Below are 19,663 nucleotides of genomic sequence, written 5' to 3' on the forward strand. Positions count from 1 at the left end.
GTATTTAAACCAAAAAAATATCTGTTAGTCAATTTATCTGTCAAGTACCCATCTTTCATTCAGTATAAGTTACATAAACACTATAAATATAGACATGTTCCTGTTCAAAGTTGTATTTTAAGCATTTTATAATTAATTAGTTACCTTTTCCGTCAAAGGAAATCATTCTAATATAAGGGTAAATTATGCAACACAGGTATTTAAAAGATTTGAACATGCAAGTGGACAAATTAAAGTAAATATCTACACAAACAAGGTTTTGTCTGCTTTAATACAGAAATATATATGGTGGTATCACCATCTAAAAAAATACTGTTTGTCAGGCTCTAGTTTTCACACAGCAAGTTCTATTTTTTGTATGTGAAAGACAGTAAGGGTGTGCAAATGCACACTCTACACTAGATGCATAGTAAATGAGCGCAGGCCTGGCCTGTCAGGATGATTTGTGCAGGATGATGTCAGTGTTGGGGGGGGGGGGCTGGAGAAGCATGCAGAGGATGAGGTGACACATACCAGATTCTCCTCACACAGCTCCCGGAACTGCTGGAACTTCTGGGACATAAGCAGCTGGGCACTCCCCACTGCACTGCGGATCTTCCCCAGGACTGCAGAAAGACACAGTCGCACATGTATGCATGCACGCATACCCACCCACCCACCCACCCACCCACCCACCCACCCACCCACACACACACACACACACACACACACACACACACACACACACACACACACACACACACACACACACACACACACACACACACACACACACACACACACAATGCAATTACTCACAGAACCGCATACTGCAGGCATGTTGCAGCGCTAACAGAGAGGGTGCATTTGTGATGCAACACAAAAGGATACGCTAGAATCGTCTTTTATCTGTGCCTCTCAGAAACAGAAGTCATTTAGGGAAGTGAAATAATTACTGAAATGCGCTGAAATTCCAAATCCAAAGAAATGAAAAATTGCAACCCTACATAAAAATACAATTCAAAATGCCATGTTTACAGCACATAAAAGAGATGTTTCAGATGCCTTCATGTGATCAGAAAGAAACTCAAAAATGAAGAATATAGTCCTAAAACAATGGGCTTTTTTATTTCTCTCACAATGCCTGTTTGGTAGGCTGATATATGAGATAAACAAGGTTGTGCGGCATAACCTGACTCCAATGTCAGTTCTATTGACTCACATATCCCTTAGGAGTGGAACTGTCAGTGCATACATTAGTCAACATGAAGAAAATGGGATCAGAAACTGAGAGGGAGTAACGAATATACACTACAGATACAATGTCTTCAGCTCCTTCAGGATGTGTGTGTGTGTGTGTGTGTGTGTGTGTGTGTGTGTGTGTGTGTGTGTGTGCGTGCGTGCGTGCGTGTAGTAGTGTGAGATCTGGGAAAACATAACCTTGAGACAGCCTCCCTGTTCAGCACGATCTGTGAGAGAATATCTTGCTCGGAACCATAACAGCACACTAGCTGCATAAACAATGATATTTTCGGTAAGACATGAAATCAGCTGCGCAGCAAGGACAGGTATAAATATAGTGCCTACGGCCTGAAGCTTGTTTGCTCAGTCTGGTATGTGCATGTGAGTGTATGTGCATAAAAACATATTTAGACATGTGTATCCAGACATGCTCTGCAGTGCGTGTATGTGTGTTACGTCAAGATCAAATGACCCGCAGGAGCGCTGAGAGAAACCCCTTCACTGTGTTTGTGTGAGAGTTCATTATATAGTGTGTCTAAAGGACAGATGTGTGGCTGGGGCCAGCAGCGGCCTATTGATAAGTATGCACGGTATGTCTGTGGAGGCCAGAGGGCCTGAGACAGGAACAAGCAGCTATTGTGGTCCAATGCCATGAATACCAGCACCCTCCAAATCAGAGGAGAGGAGAGGATGAAAAGTAGACTTAATATCAGTGTACAACAGACTCTCTTCATATCTTGGCATTTATGCACTGTGACTCAACTCACTCTCATCAGGCAGCTCGTTCTCCATCTCATCCTGTTCCATCTGTCGACACCAGCCCTCCATTCGCTCCATCTCGGCATGCAGCAACTTGAGGAACCAGTGGCCGTCACGGGGGCACACTGATCGTCCGACAACCTCCAGAGCCTCCACCTCTGGCTCGGCCACGCTGTCCATCCATGGGTCTGGAGGGGGGAGGATTGAAGGGTCGAACCCCACCTCCCCATAGTCATCAGCCGCACAAGCGTGGTAGTGGTTCCCCGAGCCCTGGATGCTTACAGTAGAAGAGGCAGCATCGCGGGAGTGCTGGCGCGGCATGGTGGTACAGTGACGTGGCGGCAGCTCTGGGACGCCTGTGGGGTCATCAAGGTCAGCCTGCACTGCCGTGGTTACGCTGTTGGAGCGGGTCATCCTGCGGTAACTAGGAAAGGAAGCAACCTTTTAAGGATCTGATTGATTGCACAAACTCAAATTGTATAGTAATACCACATTAGTGTCTCTCTTTTAGCAGTAATTATGATAATATTGTTTACACAGTTCTTGGAGGTGGTTCTAGTATGAAAAATTTAAATGATCACAGCAATCTCATCACTGATAGCGATGAATAGCTTTTGTAGTGTGGAACGTCTTTTGTGTGCATGTGGGTTTTGCCACCTGGCTCATTCAGAAGCAACAGAGTGTGCAGTTGCTGTCACACCACAAGCCCTGCTCTGGGATCGTACACAAACTGTACACACAGACACAGAGACAAAGACAGAGACAGAGACACAGAGACAGAGACAGAGACACAGAGAGACAGACACAGACACAGACACAGAGAGTCAGACACACAGACACACAGACACACACAGGACCCCTCTCTACAGCTGGGTGTCGTATTTGGCTCAGAGGCTTTGTGCTGCTGTCGGGCAGCCTTTGCCAAGTCCCTCCGCACCATGTGTAACAGCAAACACACACACACACACACATGTGCAAAGATTAAATCAACACACAAATTTGGCTATGTTCTATAGAGCAGCTCACCATCCCAGTAATGAATGGGACGCCAGAGGGACGCTGGTGTTGGTGGAAAGACTGTACCAGGGCTCAAACAAGAGATTCACTTAGATAAGCATATATAAGGGCCCACATGGACAGGGGCTCCAAAGATACAAACAAAGAGTGAATAAAAGCAAAGAGTAGACATCTGAACTCATCACATGTCCTCAGGCAAACTTTTAAATTCTGGTATACCAAGCATGCCTTATCCTACTATTTTGCTGTCAATACACTGCAAATTAGTAAGTAACAACTTTGCCAAGCCAGAAAAAAGATTGAATTGCTAGCCTGCTAGCTGTACTCTGATCCAAACATGCTCACAGTCCTCTCACTCATGAACCTCAGCTTGACCTGCCTGCAGCACGACACACACAAATGATCGTAGCTCCATCACGTCTGCCTCGGCCCGTCTCCGGATGCACACTCCTCCTCGAAGCTACTCATTCATCTCTAACCTCCCTCTTTTTTCATTCATCTCTCTTCTTCCGTGAACAGAAAAAGAGAGCGCAAGAACAAGGGAGTGGCTTCGGCTAGATCAAACAGTATCTATGTGCTTTATGTGTACGTGCGAGCAGCCCGCGAGTGTGAGTGTGTGTGAAGAGCAGTTAAAGAGTAACTCCTCCGAGCAGGTGTTCAGTTCTAATGACCTCAGCCTGCTTTCTATCAGCTTGCTAACAACTTCCTGCAGGGGCAGAGACGGGCAAGGCCAAACACAGCTAAGGCAAATAGACAGACATATCAATGGATAGGAGGGAAGGGCATTTAAAGAGAAAAGTCCATGTGAGAGAGAGAAGAGACTATAAAATATCAGGAAGGTGAACAGGAGAAAAAAAGTGCACGTAAAAACGCAGAAAGTCCATGTTCTCATTACATTCATGTGGTGAACATGACAGAAAGTTGTAAATAACAAGGAGGTGGAGTATTGCATTCCATATGCTGCCGCTTTCGGAAGGGTCTCTTAACCTCTTAGGGTTTTGTTTCAAATTGTATTAATTTCCCTCTCATCTAAACAGAACATGGTTCAAGCCACAAACATGAGGAAATACTGAAGCCTCTTTAAACAAAAACAGCCTACTGTCTTATTTTGAGGTTGAAAAAGGCACCAGAACAAGATGAAAGAGTTATGTTATTTGACAGAAAACACAGTATACTACACAGCCACTCATGCTATTGCCCACCACAAATTGACATTTAACCTTGCAAATGCCCCCGAGGCTTCATGTTTGTTTGTCTTATGCCAGTAATGACAAACCTTCAGTCAGTTAGGACAAAAATAAAAACACAGGGAGGTCCCTTAAGTTGACTTTTCAAGATGGTTGTGCATATGGTTTAATCACTAGGACCATGAGCAATGCCACATTTACCCTATGAGTGCAAAGCCATCTGGTGACCGCCAACACCAGACCCTAAACTTGCAAGGCCTTAAACATAATCTGAATCCAAATCATCTCATTTGTCAATCACAATTTTTTGTACTTTTTTGCATGTTTGTGATGAGATACTAACAGTTTTTAAAAATGTTATGAGCACAATATCTAATACATGTAGAAAAAAGCTTTAATAACATATTTGAGGGAATAAATATGATACATGAATACAATTTGTTTGATATATCCCAGTCAGTAAAGACATAAATCTGTATAAAGACAAGCATGTTGTTGGTTGTGTTAATCTTTTTTAAAGCTCTTTTCCACTCGCTCTCACTCAGTCATAGTTCAAACAGCGAGGTGAGGTTATGACCTGTGACCGCTGTATATAAACACACAGACTCTCTCTCACTTGCACACAGACACAAGGCAGTTTGAGCACTGAAGCGAGGCCGTAGGAGTTTGGCACTCTTACTGTCTGGGAATCTAATGTAGGGGGCAGTATGCCCAGACCTCCCAGGTACACTTACACACACGTACGCGCACGCACGCACACACACACACACACACACACACACACACACACACACACACACACACACACACACACACACACACACACACACACAGGTAAACAATCAAACATGCACCAACAAAAATACCTTTCCACCTACCAAACATTAACCTGATACACAAGCTGCAGTGCTGCATAACATTCAAGCCTCGGCAGACTCAGAAGGTTTCTAGATGAGTTAATATTTGGCTTGGCAACTCCGGGAACTCAGAGCTTGGTCAGTCAGCTGAGACCTCCCCTTTCAGAAAGCCCCTCACATTCCCTGACACTGTGTAAGTGTGTGTTTTTTAAAGTGCTGGACTCAGCCATCACTGTGACTTTTGATTAAAGGTGATGTCTCTTTGAATTCCCGAAGCATGCCTTGGCTACTGCATGAAACCAGCACTGTGGCTAAATTTGTCAACTTCCTTCACCAAACAGAAGGTCACTGTTTTGACAGGGTGAACGAAAGCAGACAAAGAAACCATAAATGCCTGCATGTCCCAACAGAGGCCTCAATAAGCCTGGTGCAGTGTGAGCTAATGAAATGGCATGCACACTAGGCTGCTTCTCCTCAAACTGGGAACATGTTGCAGAATGAGAGGCTGTAGCTGACAGCACAGCAGTCTCTCAGTGCTCTCAGAACTAAACAAACCCAATAAAACTCCCTCCCTTTTTCTCTCTCCCTCCCTCCCACACATATGCAAACACACACACAGCCTCAAAGTAGCCTGGATCACAATGGCTGGAGCAACAGATGGCTGTCAACTCACCCCCTCCACCTTCCCAGCTCCCTCCACCACATCCTCTGGCCCAGCTGTCACTTGGGGCCCCTGGCTGAGGGGGCTCTGATGCCAATCTCTCCTGAACTAGGGACAGCTGCTTCAGGAAAGCCAGTGCAGGGGCGCAAAAGCTTGCACTGCACCCTATAAACCTCTCTCTGTCTCCACAAGTCTTCTTCCTACTTATGCTATCTCTACCTCATCCCTCCCATCAGACCTATCTAGTTTCACTTTTACAGCCTCCTTCTCTTTCTCGCTTTGTCTCACCATCGCTCATCCTCCACCTGAATTCCTATCGACTGGAATTTAGACTGCTCTTCCGTCGGCCCTCCTTCCTCTGGGTCCACCTAAGAGGAGGGGAAGAACTGTCAAACTGCATGCCAGAGTTTTACTATTGAATTTTAACAGAAACCCAGGCTCATCCACAAACCTGGATCCCTATGGAGAGGGACTTGCGGAACGCTTCCCTCTGCGCCTTGCTCTCCGTGGAGACATGCGCGATGGCAGAAGTGGTGGCGGTGGCAGTGATGGTGATGGTGCTGTTGGTGACGTGCTGGCTGGCGGGGCCGTGCACCTGAGCGTTAGCCGCCTCTATGGCTGCTGTCAGGGCCTTCATGCTGTCGATGCTTTCCGTGGAGTTGGACAGGCCCGGCTGGGAGCTGATGCCCGTCCGCGGGCCAGAGCCGCCGTCCATGTAGGCATCCTGAGCGGACTCGGTGCTGCTCTGTGCCGTGATGGATATGAAAGGTTTGGACGGTGTGGTCCGTGGTGGGACTGGGGGAGGAGTCTTCTTGTAGGTAGTGATGCATGATGACACTGCAGGGAAGAAAGAGAAAGATGAAACTATGTATAAAAGTATACATCTCAATAAAGCTTAGGAGGTGTGGGGTTTGAAAGATGTATTTAGGAAGCAGGGTTTAGCTGCATTATGGGAAATGTAGCATATAGTGTTTTTGAAATTAGACCCATACTAGAGACTAAAAGTCAGGATATCTCTGCCAACGCTGCTGCAATTTCAACCATTCTTTTTTTAATCTGTCTTGTGAGTTCCTCAATTTTATGGAAGTGCCATACTAAATCATTCAAATACACCTTTAATGATCCATATTGGCAATTGGGTGGATTGATGCAGCAGTAATGCAGTTATGTAACATAGAAAATATGTTTATGAAGAAAGTGGAAGAAAATATTGTGATAAAAAAAAAAAATAATAATAAAACATATTCAATATTAATGAATCACTGCCTGAGAGGAAATTACTTTGGTGACAGCTGACACCCTGACAATTCACCTAGAGGTCTTGGGTCCCTGTGTTGGAGTCAAAATGGACAGTAGATTAGGGGCAACTTTAACAAATCATAGCCTCGTCTAGTAATAGGATTAGTATGTCAGCCACTTGACCCACTGATCTAGATGGTTAAACCCTCTACACACTTACTGTACACATCCAAAACAATTTGATGTGGCGAATATAGCCCTGCATGCTTGTGTGCCTTGTTGTTTGCACGCATAATTGCACAGAATATAAATGATATTTATGATATAGCACAGAAGTTGAAATCTATTGTAGAAGACAGCTCGAGAGCTCAGTACACTCAAAAGGCGTTGTATTAAATCCAAGCAAATAGATAATAAAAAGCATCATCATCAGTAAACCTCTCCCTCTTTCTGTCAGTGCTCTCTCCCTCTCAGGTTACAGCAACAGATTCTGCACAGACAACAGAGCCTCACACACACACGCTCATTTAGAAGCCTGTTTATATAAACATGCCGACAGACAAAAAACATAGCCTGTCTAAAGAAAGACAAAATCAGCCACCTCCTAAATGCATTATGCCTTGGAATCTCCTTCCTGGCCTGGTGCTATCATCAAAACAATGTCGCTCTCTCTCCCTGCTCTGCTGCAAAACTAGGACACCGGGTTTCCTGGATCCCTTTTAATCCCTACAAAAGACAAACATCCTACCGCAGCGAGATCGTTGCTCTGTGTGTGGCAGACAACTGTTGCCAACCACACCCAGCAGAAGCAGCCATGTCTAAAACTATTAGAGCAGGATGTTGTTTGCTTTGTGTCTTGCTATCTCACTGACAGCTACAGAAAGGCCCTAACATATTGGAGGGCTGACTTCATCTTCTTGGTTTGTCAGAGTCATCCGCCGCCCTCCACCCACCCTCCTCTTGCCTCCTGCCTCGCCAGCAGTGATTGGATGATCCCAGATGAGATTTCACTCAGGTTTTGACAAGCTGGAAAGTCCTGAGATGAGATCACAGTTGCTAATATAAGTGCCTTTGATGGTGGGTTAACACACCACAAGAAAGACAAAAGAAGATGACTTACTGTATTTCCTTCTACAGCTAAATGTCAGATGTTTTGAGAGATACTGTATATGCAGGAATTACTGCCAAAGACATCTTAGGAGTAATCATCTGAGCATGCTGCAATATGCAGCACTGTCTAAACTTTTCACAGATGTCTAGGGAATATGATGAACATCCTAGGCAGAAAGGTCACTGAGTACAGACCCACAAGAGAACACAAAATACAGTGAACAGACACAAGCAGTCACACAGAGGGACAGGGCGAGGTCCTGCTCCTATCAGGCGTGGAGGTTCAAAGGATAGAATGTCAGCCTCTTTTAGAGCTTGTATCCCCTGAAGTCATCTAAAAGTCATACTTGTGTGTGTGTGTGTGTGTGTGCATGTTGGATGACTGTCAATGTGTGTGTGTGTGGGATCCTATCAGGCCGAGGGAAGGGTTAAAGAACAGAGGATTTTCATCCGCTCAATAAAGCGCTGTATGAAACAGGAGATTGTGCGCCGTTTCCCACCTAGCTGTCACTGCGAGTGCCAGACACGCCGGAGAATGACAGGGGGTTTTGACTGCCAAGACAGGTTAAGTAAACACAGGCGGGAGTCGGAACATGCCCACGAACACATGTATGTGCACACGGGCCTTCAGACATGCACATGCAGGCACGGAGAGGCACACAAATAACATTGACACAACCCAGCTTAACGTTTCAACCTCTCCACATCAAGGGAGACCACAGGCTTCCTGCCACTGATATGCTCTCCATTCATCAGGAGCTGTTGTCAACAGTGACTGGGCAAGTCACTTGGATGTAAGTGTGCATCATCAAACATTTTGCAAAATGAATGGATTTAAGTTCCTATGTAAGGAAAGTTTGAATACAAATTTGAAAGATAAATTAAGTGAATCTAATTATTGTCTGTCTGACAATAGTGAGGATAAAGCATCTGACCAAAAACAACTGTCCTCATAAAACAACAGCCAAGTTTCCAGTTTCCACACAAATGATAAGAAAACCGTTTGATCCTCTTGCAGCCATTAAAGCATTAGACAGCTAACACTGCCCTGGACCTCCCACGTACACAAACTGTCAAGGACAGAGTGAAGTGGGAATGTGACGCAGGATTCCATCAGACCCTTGAGAAGGAATGTGGGAAAACTCTTTACCAAACACAGATAAACACTGATGAGCACACAAAAAGGTTTTTTTCTGTCACTCCCTAATATCAGGTTAGTGGAGCTTTGATCACAAACAAAGACATCATTCAAATTCTCTTGTGAACTGAGAACTTCCTCACTTAATAGAAATGGATTTGTGGAATTTCATCTCTCTTCCCTCGCAGAAGTAGGTGCAGCCTGCTGCAAGCATTGTCATCCCAAAGAGAAGAGTTTGTGAATGACAAAACTCTAGTGGCTCTCTGCCAAATCCCTCTTTTGATACTTCAAAAGTCCCATGCTGACAAGTTAGTGTGAATAGCAGTTCTTCTTGGCAGAGCACTCCCCCACCTCTGGGCTTGATAATATCAAAGAAAGCCCTCTTCCCTCCCCTGAGACAAAGCAAAGTCTCATTCATTTCTCCTGCCTCCAGAACAAAAACATACTCACTAGTCACCTATTTTTTGGCTCTGCTGATCACTGTGTCCCATTTATGTGTCTGCATAGGTGTTTCCTTTATTTAATCATTTTGTTCATGTTACTAGACAGATTGAAGGCAGGCAGTTGCCTTGTAATCTCCAATCTGTATATCTGTGTGATAGGCCACTTCAAAGAGCAGACGGTTTGGTTTAAGATGCTAGCTAACAGGAACGGGCTCCCCCGCGCGGGGGCCAAGGGCAAATCCACCACCATCCAAACAAATACAAAGGCCCGGAAAGGGGGCAGTCAGTATGGAGGAACATTGACAGCTGAGCCCAGCTGCACTGTGTTTGGGATGAGGGTCTGCCAGAGGGGAGAGGGCAGAGGATAGTGAACAGAGAAGAGGAGCTGAACAAGACTGAGGAGGAGGAGGGACGAGGGTAAATCAGAGAGTTACTGCCTGGCTCCGTCTGCTCGCTCTGTCCATTTGTCCGTCTCTCTCTCTCTCTCTCTCTCTCTCTCTCTCTCTCTCTCTCTCTCTCTCTCTCTCTCTCTCTCTCTCTCTCTCACACACGCATAGAGAACCAGCTGGAGTCCTTTGTGATGGTGTCACCATGGCGACACATAGCAACATGAAGTTTGCCGGTAGGCTTGGCGTTGTACGAGCAGCAAGCAGAGGGGAGCTTCTGTTGGCTGTTCGTTTACCTTGACAGGGTACACTGCAGCTGCACTGACACCCACCTAAACACCAGCCAACGAGAAAACACAGCAGGAATAATGGGTCGCAGCTAGCGTACATTTTAAAATCAAATAAACACCAGGATAACAGCGTAGAGAGAACAACTGGGTGCTGCTGTGTTACAAATGAATATCCAATAATGTTTCTAGCCCTGAAGCGTGGGCTTTGTGCAGCTGAGTACTGAACCATACCAACCAGTTTGTTTTGGATCCTTGTCAAAAAAAGCTTGTCACCGGGTTTCCGGGGCAGTCATGACATGACAATTACCTGAAAGGTTCACACAGGATGATATTACACTGCTGTTGTAAGCAACAATGCAGCAATGCAAGGCAATTTCTAAATGGCTTAACACGGCCTTCAGTAGGCTCCTATGAGTTACTGTAAAAATTTAAAAAATGAATTACAAAAAGCCTTGAGTTTCAAAGTGTTTTGACGTGTTAAAATAAGTGGAGATAGCAGGTTTGTTGCTCATCACTTATCAATGCTAATAATAATATTGCAGAGACACAACAAAACCTGCACACAACATATACAATAGTGCTTTAAAAGTCTTCTGACAGCCGTCTGAGTCACCTGAAAGTCTCCCAGAGACCCTCATGTCAGTCTACGCCTCTCAGCCACCAGAGGTCAGAGGTCACCAGAGAGGGTTTCTGCTCTCCAGATGCCTAAACTCTGTCAGACACAATAGCTCACTGTTTGCGCCTGTGTGTGTATGTGTGTGCATGAGGGGAAGGTGGCAGTCTGCAAGCGCCTTTTAAAGAAGTATGTTTAGCATGTGTGAGTGCTTGTCGGGGAGGGAGTTCTCAGTACAAATGGTACCAGTGTTGTAAACATCCTGCACTAACTGCAGCATTTAAATTGTTTTTTTTCTTAAGTTAAACATAAGCATGCATATCAGCATGTAAAATGTATTAAATATGCCTCCGGTGTCCTCAGACCAACAATGCTATCAACAAAGCCTTGTGCTCACTGTGCCCTTTTGACAGAAACCCTTGTCAACAGTGGGTAACTGGTCTAGCAGGCTTGTGTCTCTTGAATCACTAGATAAGAGTGTGTTTACTAACTGTCAGCCACCACTAAATCTGGCAGGCAGCTGCGCGCTCTTAGGCAATAGATTCACTTCACTTAACCCACTTTCCTGAGCTCTTAAGTTAAAAAAGAAAGCCTGGTTACCTGCATTCCTCTTTTATGGCCCCTTTTTTTGGTACCACCTCGGTCAAGGTTCCAAGCAAACTGAGTTGATACTAGAAGGTGGAGTTAAAATATGCAGACTACTTATTGGTCAAAGAGAACCGTCATTAACACGACACAGGACATCCTGCACAAACCAGCAATTTAAATAGCCAAGCTATCATCACTCACGGCCTCAATTTCTTTCATTCACTCGCCCCAGATTTTTAAAAAATGGCAGCCCGCAAAACTACGTTTTGTTGCCGATGAAAGGATCCTGCGATAAAGATGCCACAGCAGTTTCATGCGGCATCGCTATGGCTAAGAATCCCTCTTACACTAAGGTGGTACTATCCATAGTGGAAAACGAAATAGAGAATAGCACCTGGTACCAATAGTGAGTTGAGTCAAGCCTAACCATGCAGTGGAAATGACCTACTGCCTTGAAGATGTAGTGTTTTGAAGTTTACCTATGTGGGAGACGTCTCTTCGGAAATATGTAACTGATTGTTTTATATCCCTCTAAAATCTCAAAATAATTGACATTTACTCTAACAGTAGTGTAATCGTTAACATCAACACTATAAACAGCAGCTAGATGACATTTTTTGTCATGTACAATCATCCAGGATTTGGTATAAATATGTAATCCCAAAGTTCCTCCCTTTACAGTACTGAAGCATGCAAGCTAATCTCCTGAAGACTTTTCTTACATGACGGCAATTTTCTCATTAGACCTGCCCTGTGACGGCTCCAGGCCATTTCCATTGTTCTCTGTTGCTCCTTGGCAAGGGCTTTACCCTGACTAGTCCACAACCACATGAAGAGACACATGAGTCTTTTGTTTCTGTCCAAAAGACCTGCCTGCAGGGGGTTGAAAGAGAGAGCATAGTCACTCAACGTAAGAGGAGAGGGAGAGAGATAAAAAGACAGAATAATAGAAAGAAAAGTGAGAAAAAGGATAAGAGAAAAGGGGATAGGACAGAAGATAAGTTTACTGTGCCGTTTCCTTCAGTTCTTGTACATTCCAGCTGCTTCGTGGGGCATAAATCCGAACACTAGCCCCAGTGCTAAAGCTAACACACCCACACATCTCACGCATGCTTTCACTGCACTCATTTCCCACAGCATTGCTCACTGACTGACTTTAAGAGTAGACTGGCTCTCTGTGCGGAGTGACACATCGCATGTGCCGGCAATGACAGCATGGGCAACTATAGCAAGCCGTGGCATACCGAAAAACAAAATCATGTAGCTGGGGGAGATCAGTTAGTCATTAAATTAAACTGGCTTTGTAATTGAGCAGTGACTAGGTCTACATAAATCTCTGAATGTGGAGCTTGTTAATGTCAAGCACACAGAGACAATGAGTGAAAGAAGAAGAGAGGACAGAGTCTTAAATGGTGGTATTTTGTGTTGCTGAGTGGATAATACAGGCCACTTAGGCCACTGTCTGCTACGCTAAAAATACCCACAACACAGCAATATGTTGCCACCACACTGTCTCCAAGTGCTAAACACATAAAACATGACAGACTGTCCACAAGAACTAAAAGTCTGTGCAGTTACAGCCGTGTACAGAAAAACATAACCGCAAGCATGGAGAATAATGGACTCACGGACAAAATAGCAAACACACAGCAAAACAGACAAAAACACAAGGGGCTGACACACAGAGCCTTAAGTGAGAGGGCTGAAACACAATGCCGATGTCATGTCATTACATGAAGGATCACTGCTTGCTGCAGCTGCTATTTACATATAAATGCAGCAGAATGTGGTCAAAAGTTCACTTCTCCTTTCCATGGTTAACATGCAACAAGCACTCTGGGGATTAACTCCAAGAGGCAAAAAAGTCATAACTTGATTCATAAAATGACTGGGCACAAAAGTAACAGGAAAGCTGGCTGACAGTTTTTACAAGTGTTTAAGTTTACTCTTCCAGGAATGCCGTGAAACATCAGCTACGGGTGTTGTTTCACAGTCCTGTTTTTTTCCCCTTGCATTCCTTCCTCCTTTTCCCCTGTTTGACGTTCTTTGTCCTGACCACTTGCACATGGAGGGGAAAGGAGACACTGGCGGGCTTAATCCACCGCCAGAGGCATGCTAAAGCCATCTGGGCCCAAAACCAAACGTAAGGCCTTCTACGTCTCCTATATGAGAAGAGGAAAGAGGCAGGCGGGGGGAGGGGGGGGAGGAGGATGGAGAGACGGCAATGGAAAGTTAAGAGAGAGAACGAGGAAATTGAGAGAAAAAAAGAGGGGGAGAGAGAAAAGGTAGGAGGTACAAGAGGAGCTATGGGGGGATTTGGAACAAGAACCAGGCTACACTGACGCATACTGTCTTTTGTGGTTTCCAGTCCTGACACTCTGACCCTATACATCCTGTTGAGGGGCGGAGGGAAAGGCGAGATGGCATCTATAGGCACTGGCTGCATGTGTGTGCATCTGTGTATGTCCAAACCAGCAAGCAATGGAGATGGCATGTCTCAGGGAAAATATGAATATCAGAGTAGATGCTACAGAGCTGTCTCTCAGGTGTGATTTTTTTACACCCCTATTCCCTCTCTTCCTACGTATTTACATCCACTCCCTGCAGAATCTGATGGGGGTGGAACAATAGTCTCTACAACATTCCCACTCTCCTGCCGAGAGCACTCGTTTGTCTTCTGCATTCCTTTCCCCATTCATCTCTTTCTCCTCCTGGATAGAAAAAAAACTCCTGCCACTCTTAACACGGGGGAGGGGTCTGAGTGTGCGTCTTAAAAACCTATGAGTGGAGTCAGTACCCCTTGAACACAGCCTCCCCCTTTCCTCCCTGTTTTACTTGGTTAGTGAAGCAGCAAAGCTCAAAGAAAGGGAGGAGAAAGAGGAGATGCATTCTTTCTCTCCCTCTTGCTGTCTCTCTCAGTGTGTATCGGGGGTGAGTTGTGGCTTATTTTTAATGACTGGTTAAAAAAAATAAAAAGAGGGAGGGCTGGGTCTCTTCCCCACCGGCTGCGTACACACAGGCTCAGTCACTCAGACACACACACACACATATACACACACACACACACACACACACACACACACACACACGTCTGGGACTTTCACAGAGAAGTCTTTAATTTGCACTGGGGCCTAGCCTCCCACACTGCACAGCCCAAACCACCCACTTACAGCCATACACCATTCCCCAGAGTTACTTCAACATACTCCCTTCTCTCTTGAACAGTGAAAGCAACATGAACCACACAATTTAGCTGTCAAGTAAAGTCTAAAAAATGTTCAACATTCTGTCAAGAGAACAGAGCAAAAGGCATGTTTCATCTTTTAAGTCTCCTTGGAGGAGGTTTAACTCTATATCCTAACCCCTCTTCTGTTTTTCATCCACCCAGAGCTTTGAGTTTGCGGGCCTTGCCTTGCCCAGCTTTAGCATACAGGAGCCATGAGGATCATCCACAGTAAACACTGAGGAAATCCTTTCGGGGCTTTGCTTTTTTCCTTTGCTCCTTCTGATGTCAAAACACAGACAGGAAGAGCAAAAAGGGAGGAGTGGGACAGCCCCTACCTGACAGAGCAGCCCCTGTCCACCTGATCACACATGTGTGTGTACATCTTTAAATTTGGTATCCTCAAAGTAAAACTACTGATTCCTTCTTTTAGCAGGAAGCTTGTGTGTGTTCTATCTGCAGAGTGGGGGACAGCAGGGGGTCCAATGCTGCAGCCATTTTTTGTGTTTGCCGTAGCCCTGTCAGCTCCTCCCTGTGCCCCTCTCTCATTTCTGCCTTTTTTTTCAAACTGAGAGCAGGAGAGGAATGAATGACATTCTCTTCCTGTGTCAAAAGATATCCAAATGCCACTCTTCCTCCCTAAATGGCTATAATCAAAGCATTCCAGGCCATAACAAGCTGGGACCAATTAAGTCGTAAGTAAACATGAACACCTAACAGCCACTAACAAAAGCTTTAAATCCTGCAGTTTAATCCTATATTGACTTGTATTCTGCTTTAGAGCATGTCCAGGCAGGAAATCACTATCAATTCAGATTGTGGAAATGCACAATGATTACACATGATTGATACTATGATATATTAATTTCTGCAGAAATATTCAGGAAGTTCCTACAGGTGCAATTCATCTGTATAGGTTACCTGCATCTGCTAATCTGATGATTAATACCCTTAAACTGACACTGAGCCATAGAAAAGCGACGCTGACTGTTTTTGCCTTTTGTCAATGAAAGAGTGACAGTGCAAGTTCCCACTGGCTTGCATTCTCAGACAGTCGTGACAGGATGAAGTAATTACTGAGCGACTGACACACCAGCATGGTTAGGATTTATCTTCTCCAGGAAGAGAGATAGCCAAATCACAGTTTATGCACATTGAGGCTCCTAGTTCAGGCTTGATCCCGGAGAAGCCACACACAGACACTTTGACACCGCACAGACACATGGTTGCACACACACCCACATGCTCAGAAGCTCCATGCAGGTATGGCTGCCAACCACAACTGGTGTCTTTCTCCTTTTTTCTCCACATGTATGCACTGCGTGTGCTAGTGTGTCACCACATGCCTCAACCCAGCCCTTGTTTCCTGTCAAACACACCTACTTGCACCATCAAAGCATGGGGGATGACAGCATTATGCAGGTGTGTGTGTGTGTGTGTGTGTGTGTGTGTGTGTATGTGTGTGTGTGTGTGCGTGTGTGTGACAGAGAGAATCAGAGAGACGGATGACACCAGAGTACTGGTTAATGTATCCCCTTCTTTGTATAATAATTCCACCTTAGAGGATGGCAGCTTTGATCCACTGACACACAGGTGTATTTCACATGCAGCGACATACGTTGCTAAGGCAGGGCTTTATCTGTCCCTGTAATTAACGCCAGAGCATGAAGAACTATATGTGTGTGTGGGACTGAGGAACAGGCATGGCAGGAGGGATTGATGGAGCTTAAAGGAGCCTTCCTCTTCAATGAACATCATTTGATCTCCATGTCTCTCAGGCACATATACATCAAGCAAAGCATGAATGTCAGTCATTTTTCAGGGGTACAGTATCTCACTCATTTTCTCTATCTTTTGGACACACACACACACACACACACACACACACACACACACACACACATACTGGAACTGTTGATAAGACACACAGTGTGTCTAAAATAATGTCTGATAGCAAAAAACACAAGAGAAAACTTGTGAGTTGCCCCTTTTACTGAGACCCACTGCTGTGGTGAGACATCAGAATGCAAGCTGGATTTATTCTAAAACTGGGAATGAAGCACCATCTAGTGGTGATAAACCAAAATTGAAAAACTGAAAAATGAATACAATGAAATTACTGCTGAATGAAAACATAAAAAAGCAATTTTAATTTAATGTTACATTTTATCCTTTTTATTTAATATCCTGCATATCCACTTCACACTTAACAAATTACATTAAAGGTAGGGAATTATTTTTGGGATGAACTAGTTTGTATATTCGTATTTCATAGAAAAGACAGGTATCTTGCTATTTGGCGTTCTACTTTGGTCATTTGTTTTGCTGATGCCCACAATAATGCAGCAGTTACATTTAATGTCATTAGATTCAGTCAAGACAATTTTCATCTGTGCTTTTGTTAATTTTTAAGTCACAATTTTTATGATTCTGAAGAAATTTCAAACATTGACGGGCATTTTATCACTAAATGTTTAAACTGGACTCATCTCAACGATACAGACAGTGAGTTTAACTTTGTTTTGTATTGTTCTTTTTACTGGGAACCACGCAATATTTGAGTAAGGTAAAAATGAGAAAGTGATTTTTTTTAAAAAATAGATTGAGTTGGCTATTCTCATACAAAACATTTAAATTGGAAAAAGCCCTTCATCAGGATAACGTTAGACTTTCAGCATGCTTTTCAAGTTATTTGAACATTTGTACATAAACATGTTAGTGAAAGTATTAAGCAGTATATATTATGATAAATTAATGTATTTCTTTTGATTTTGTATATATGCCCCCATAAGATGTTCTATTATATTTTTAATAATTGAAGTGGTGTCTTGCAATGTGGGGTAAGCCAAAATGTTATAACATCAAAATAAAATCTAACTAAAAATACAAATTAGTCTATGAGCATTGCAGAAATTGGTCAGATATAAACAACATCTAACTGAAACAACTGTCATTTTTCCTGTTATTCTTTTGTGCCCACTGATTTTATAAATCAAGTCAGGACTTTTAAGGCTAATATCCAGAGTGCTTGTACCATCTAAACTGTCTTTTTGTAAAGGAAAAAGAGAAATTGAATATACAGTAATATTGCTCAGATTTATTCATGATAGCAGCTTAGCTAGCATCATATGAAAGCTACTTATCCTGTGCAGTTTTTTCATTTTGCACTTGCCTTTGTTTCTTAAAAATAATTTAAGGATCTTATTGAATAACTGTTTTTTTTTTTTTTTTTCATGCAGAGAGCATGTATTGTTTAAAATGGTTAACTTAGGTTAAAAAAAAACATGCAAAGCATATTCATAGACTGGAGACAATAATGTGTTGGCAAGTAAGGGCAGGATCAGCAAGCACTGAGGCTCCATAGTGTAATTAACAACCATATTTTCACCTGACCTCTTTATCTCTGTTCTGCTTTTTATGTGGACTACTAGAAATCTGGAATTAACTTTGCCCACAGCACCGAGGAGTTAAGAGGCTGGTAAAAGAGGGAAGTTGAAAGAAAGTAAGGGAGTGAGAAGAAACAAAACATATGTAGGGAGACTTAGTGAAAGACATCAGATCCAGACACTTTGGTCTGTTTAGTACCCCTGAGTAAGGAAGACTGTGTTTATGATTTGCCTGTCATCACATCACTATCCAAAGTTACAGTAAATGTGGACACCTCACACCTTCACTGGATGACTAAAGTAAAAGTGTCTGCCTTTCCCTTGGCAAGAACATCACAAGCTTAGCTTTAACATGATAATTGCTACTTAAAATATGTGGTGAAAGACAGAAGGGGGAAGCTAAAGTCTTAGCACCTGTTAAAATTGAGGGTTGCTGTGACAATATGACTGGATAATTGACAGTACATGATCGAGAGAGATAGTTGGGGAGAGACTCATGGGAGTGTGCTTTGGCAATATGGTCTCACTCCAATAAAGCCTCACTGCAATGAAGTGAGAGAAAGAGAATGCAAGTTACAGAGAGAGGAATATTGCAAGCTGTGACCAACTCTGTTAGTCCCTAAAGTCACATAGGGGTAAAACAAACCTGACACAACAGGATATCCCTACCAAGTGCCATCCACTACACTAAACCACTCCAAACTCAAACGACAAATATATCAGCATAGAGCTATCAATCCAACATTTCAGACCACACATTATGAGCTACTGTATTTAAAACATATATTTAGCAGATTCCACATTAAAGGGGCATTCGCAACATAACTTGATTACCGGTAACACTTAGTAGTATTGCAACTGTTCAAGCAGCGGTTTTGTTTCTCTGACCATTGCAAATGTGGTACATAGTTGGATGGGCCTGTACATTCAGATGGAACTAAATATGAATGAATAATCTTAACGCTGTATTTTATTAGGGTCTGCAATCAGGCAAATATAAAGTAAAATGTTACATGGTTATATTGACATATTAAGTAGGCTAAATTTAAGATTATAAGCTAATTGTTTAGATGAACAACATGTCATTTTATACTTTGGTTTTTCTACAAATTAAACAAACAAGATATAATATGTTAATTAGTGAGCTTTAGAGGTTTTGGCTGGCAGATTTTTTTTAACCTTTGGACAGAGCCAAAGCCCGTTTTAACCGGATTCCCATATTTATACTAAGCTAACCGAGGCTTGGCTGCAGGTTCATATATAATTATCAGATATGAGAGTAGAATCAATCTTCTGATCTATATATTGGCCAGAAAGCGAATAGACGTATTTTCCAAAATGTGGAAGTATTCCTTTAAACTTACATTACATCAGTTTTTTGGTCCAGAGTTAAACCACACTACGACATATCTGGTTTCTCAACCAGTTGATACAGATCCACATAAGTAAGTCAAGCCAGAAGGAAAAATGTTACTGAACATATTCCTTTTTTTATTGTAACACTTAAAGCTATAGTGCGTAGTTTCTGCCGCCCCCATGAGGAAC

The 19,663-nt window shown here is 43.4% G+C and overlaps 1 protein-coding gene across 7 annotated transcripts in view; it reads right to left on the minus strand.

Annotated features, from left to right (window-relative positions):
* The window catches only part of dlgap1b (discs, large (Drosophila) homolog-associated protein 1b), a 93,077-nt gene that overhangs the window by 3,784 nt on the left and 69,630 nt on the right, over nucleotides 1-19,663 (minus strand). For 6 of the 7 annotated variants that reach the window (XM_031304895.2, XM_031304893.2, XM_035998099.1 and 3 more), the window contains 4 exons: nucleotides 6,154-6,539; nucleotides 5,991-6,070; nucleotides 1,989-2,404; nucleotides 514-605 (listed from right to left, as the gene is read on the minus strand). In XM_031304895.2, coding sequence (XP_031160755.1) covers nucleotides 514-605; nucleotides 1,989-2,404; nucleotides 5,991-6,070; nucleotides 6,154-6,539 — 974 coding nt within the window. Of the gene's footprint in view, nucleotides 1-513; nucleotides 606-763; nucleotides 1,491-1,988; nucleotides 2,405-5,990; nucleotides 6,071-6,153; nucleotides 6,540-19,663 lie in introns of those variants that run through there. The other variant, XM_031304896.2, reaches the window with a different exon arrangement.

Source organism: Sander lucioperca, chromosome 23 (genome assembly GCF_008315115.2).
Source record: "Sander lucioperca isolate FBNREF2018 chromosome 23, SLUC_FBN_1.2, whole genome shotgun sequence".
Lineage (NCBI taxonomy): Eukaryota > Metazoa > Chordata > Actinopteri > Perciformes > Percidae > Sander > Sander lucioperca.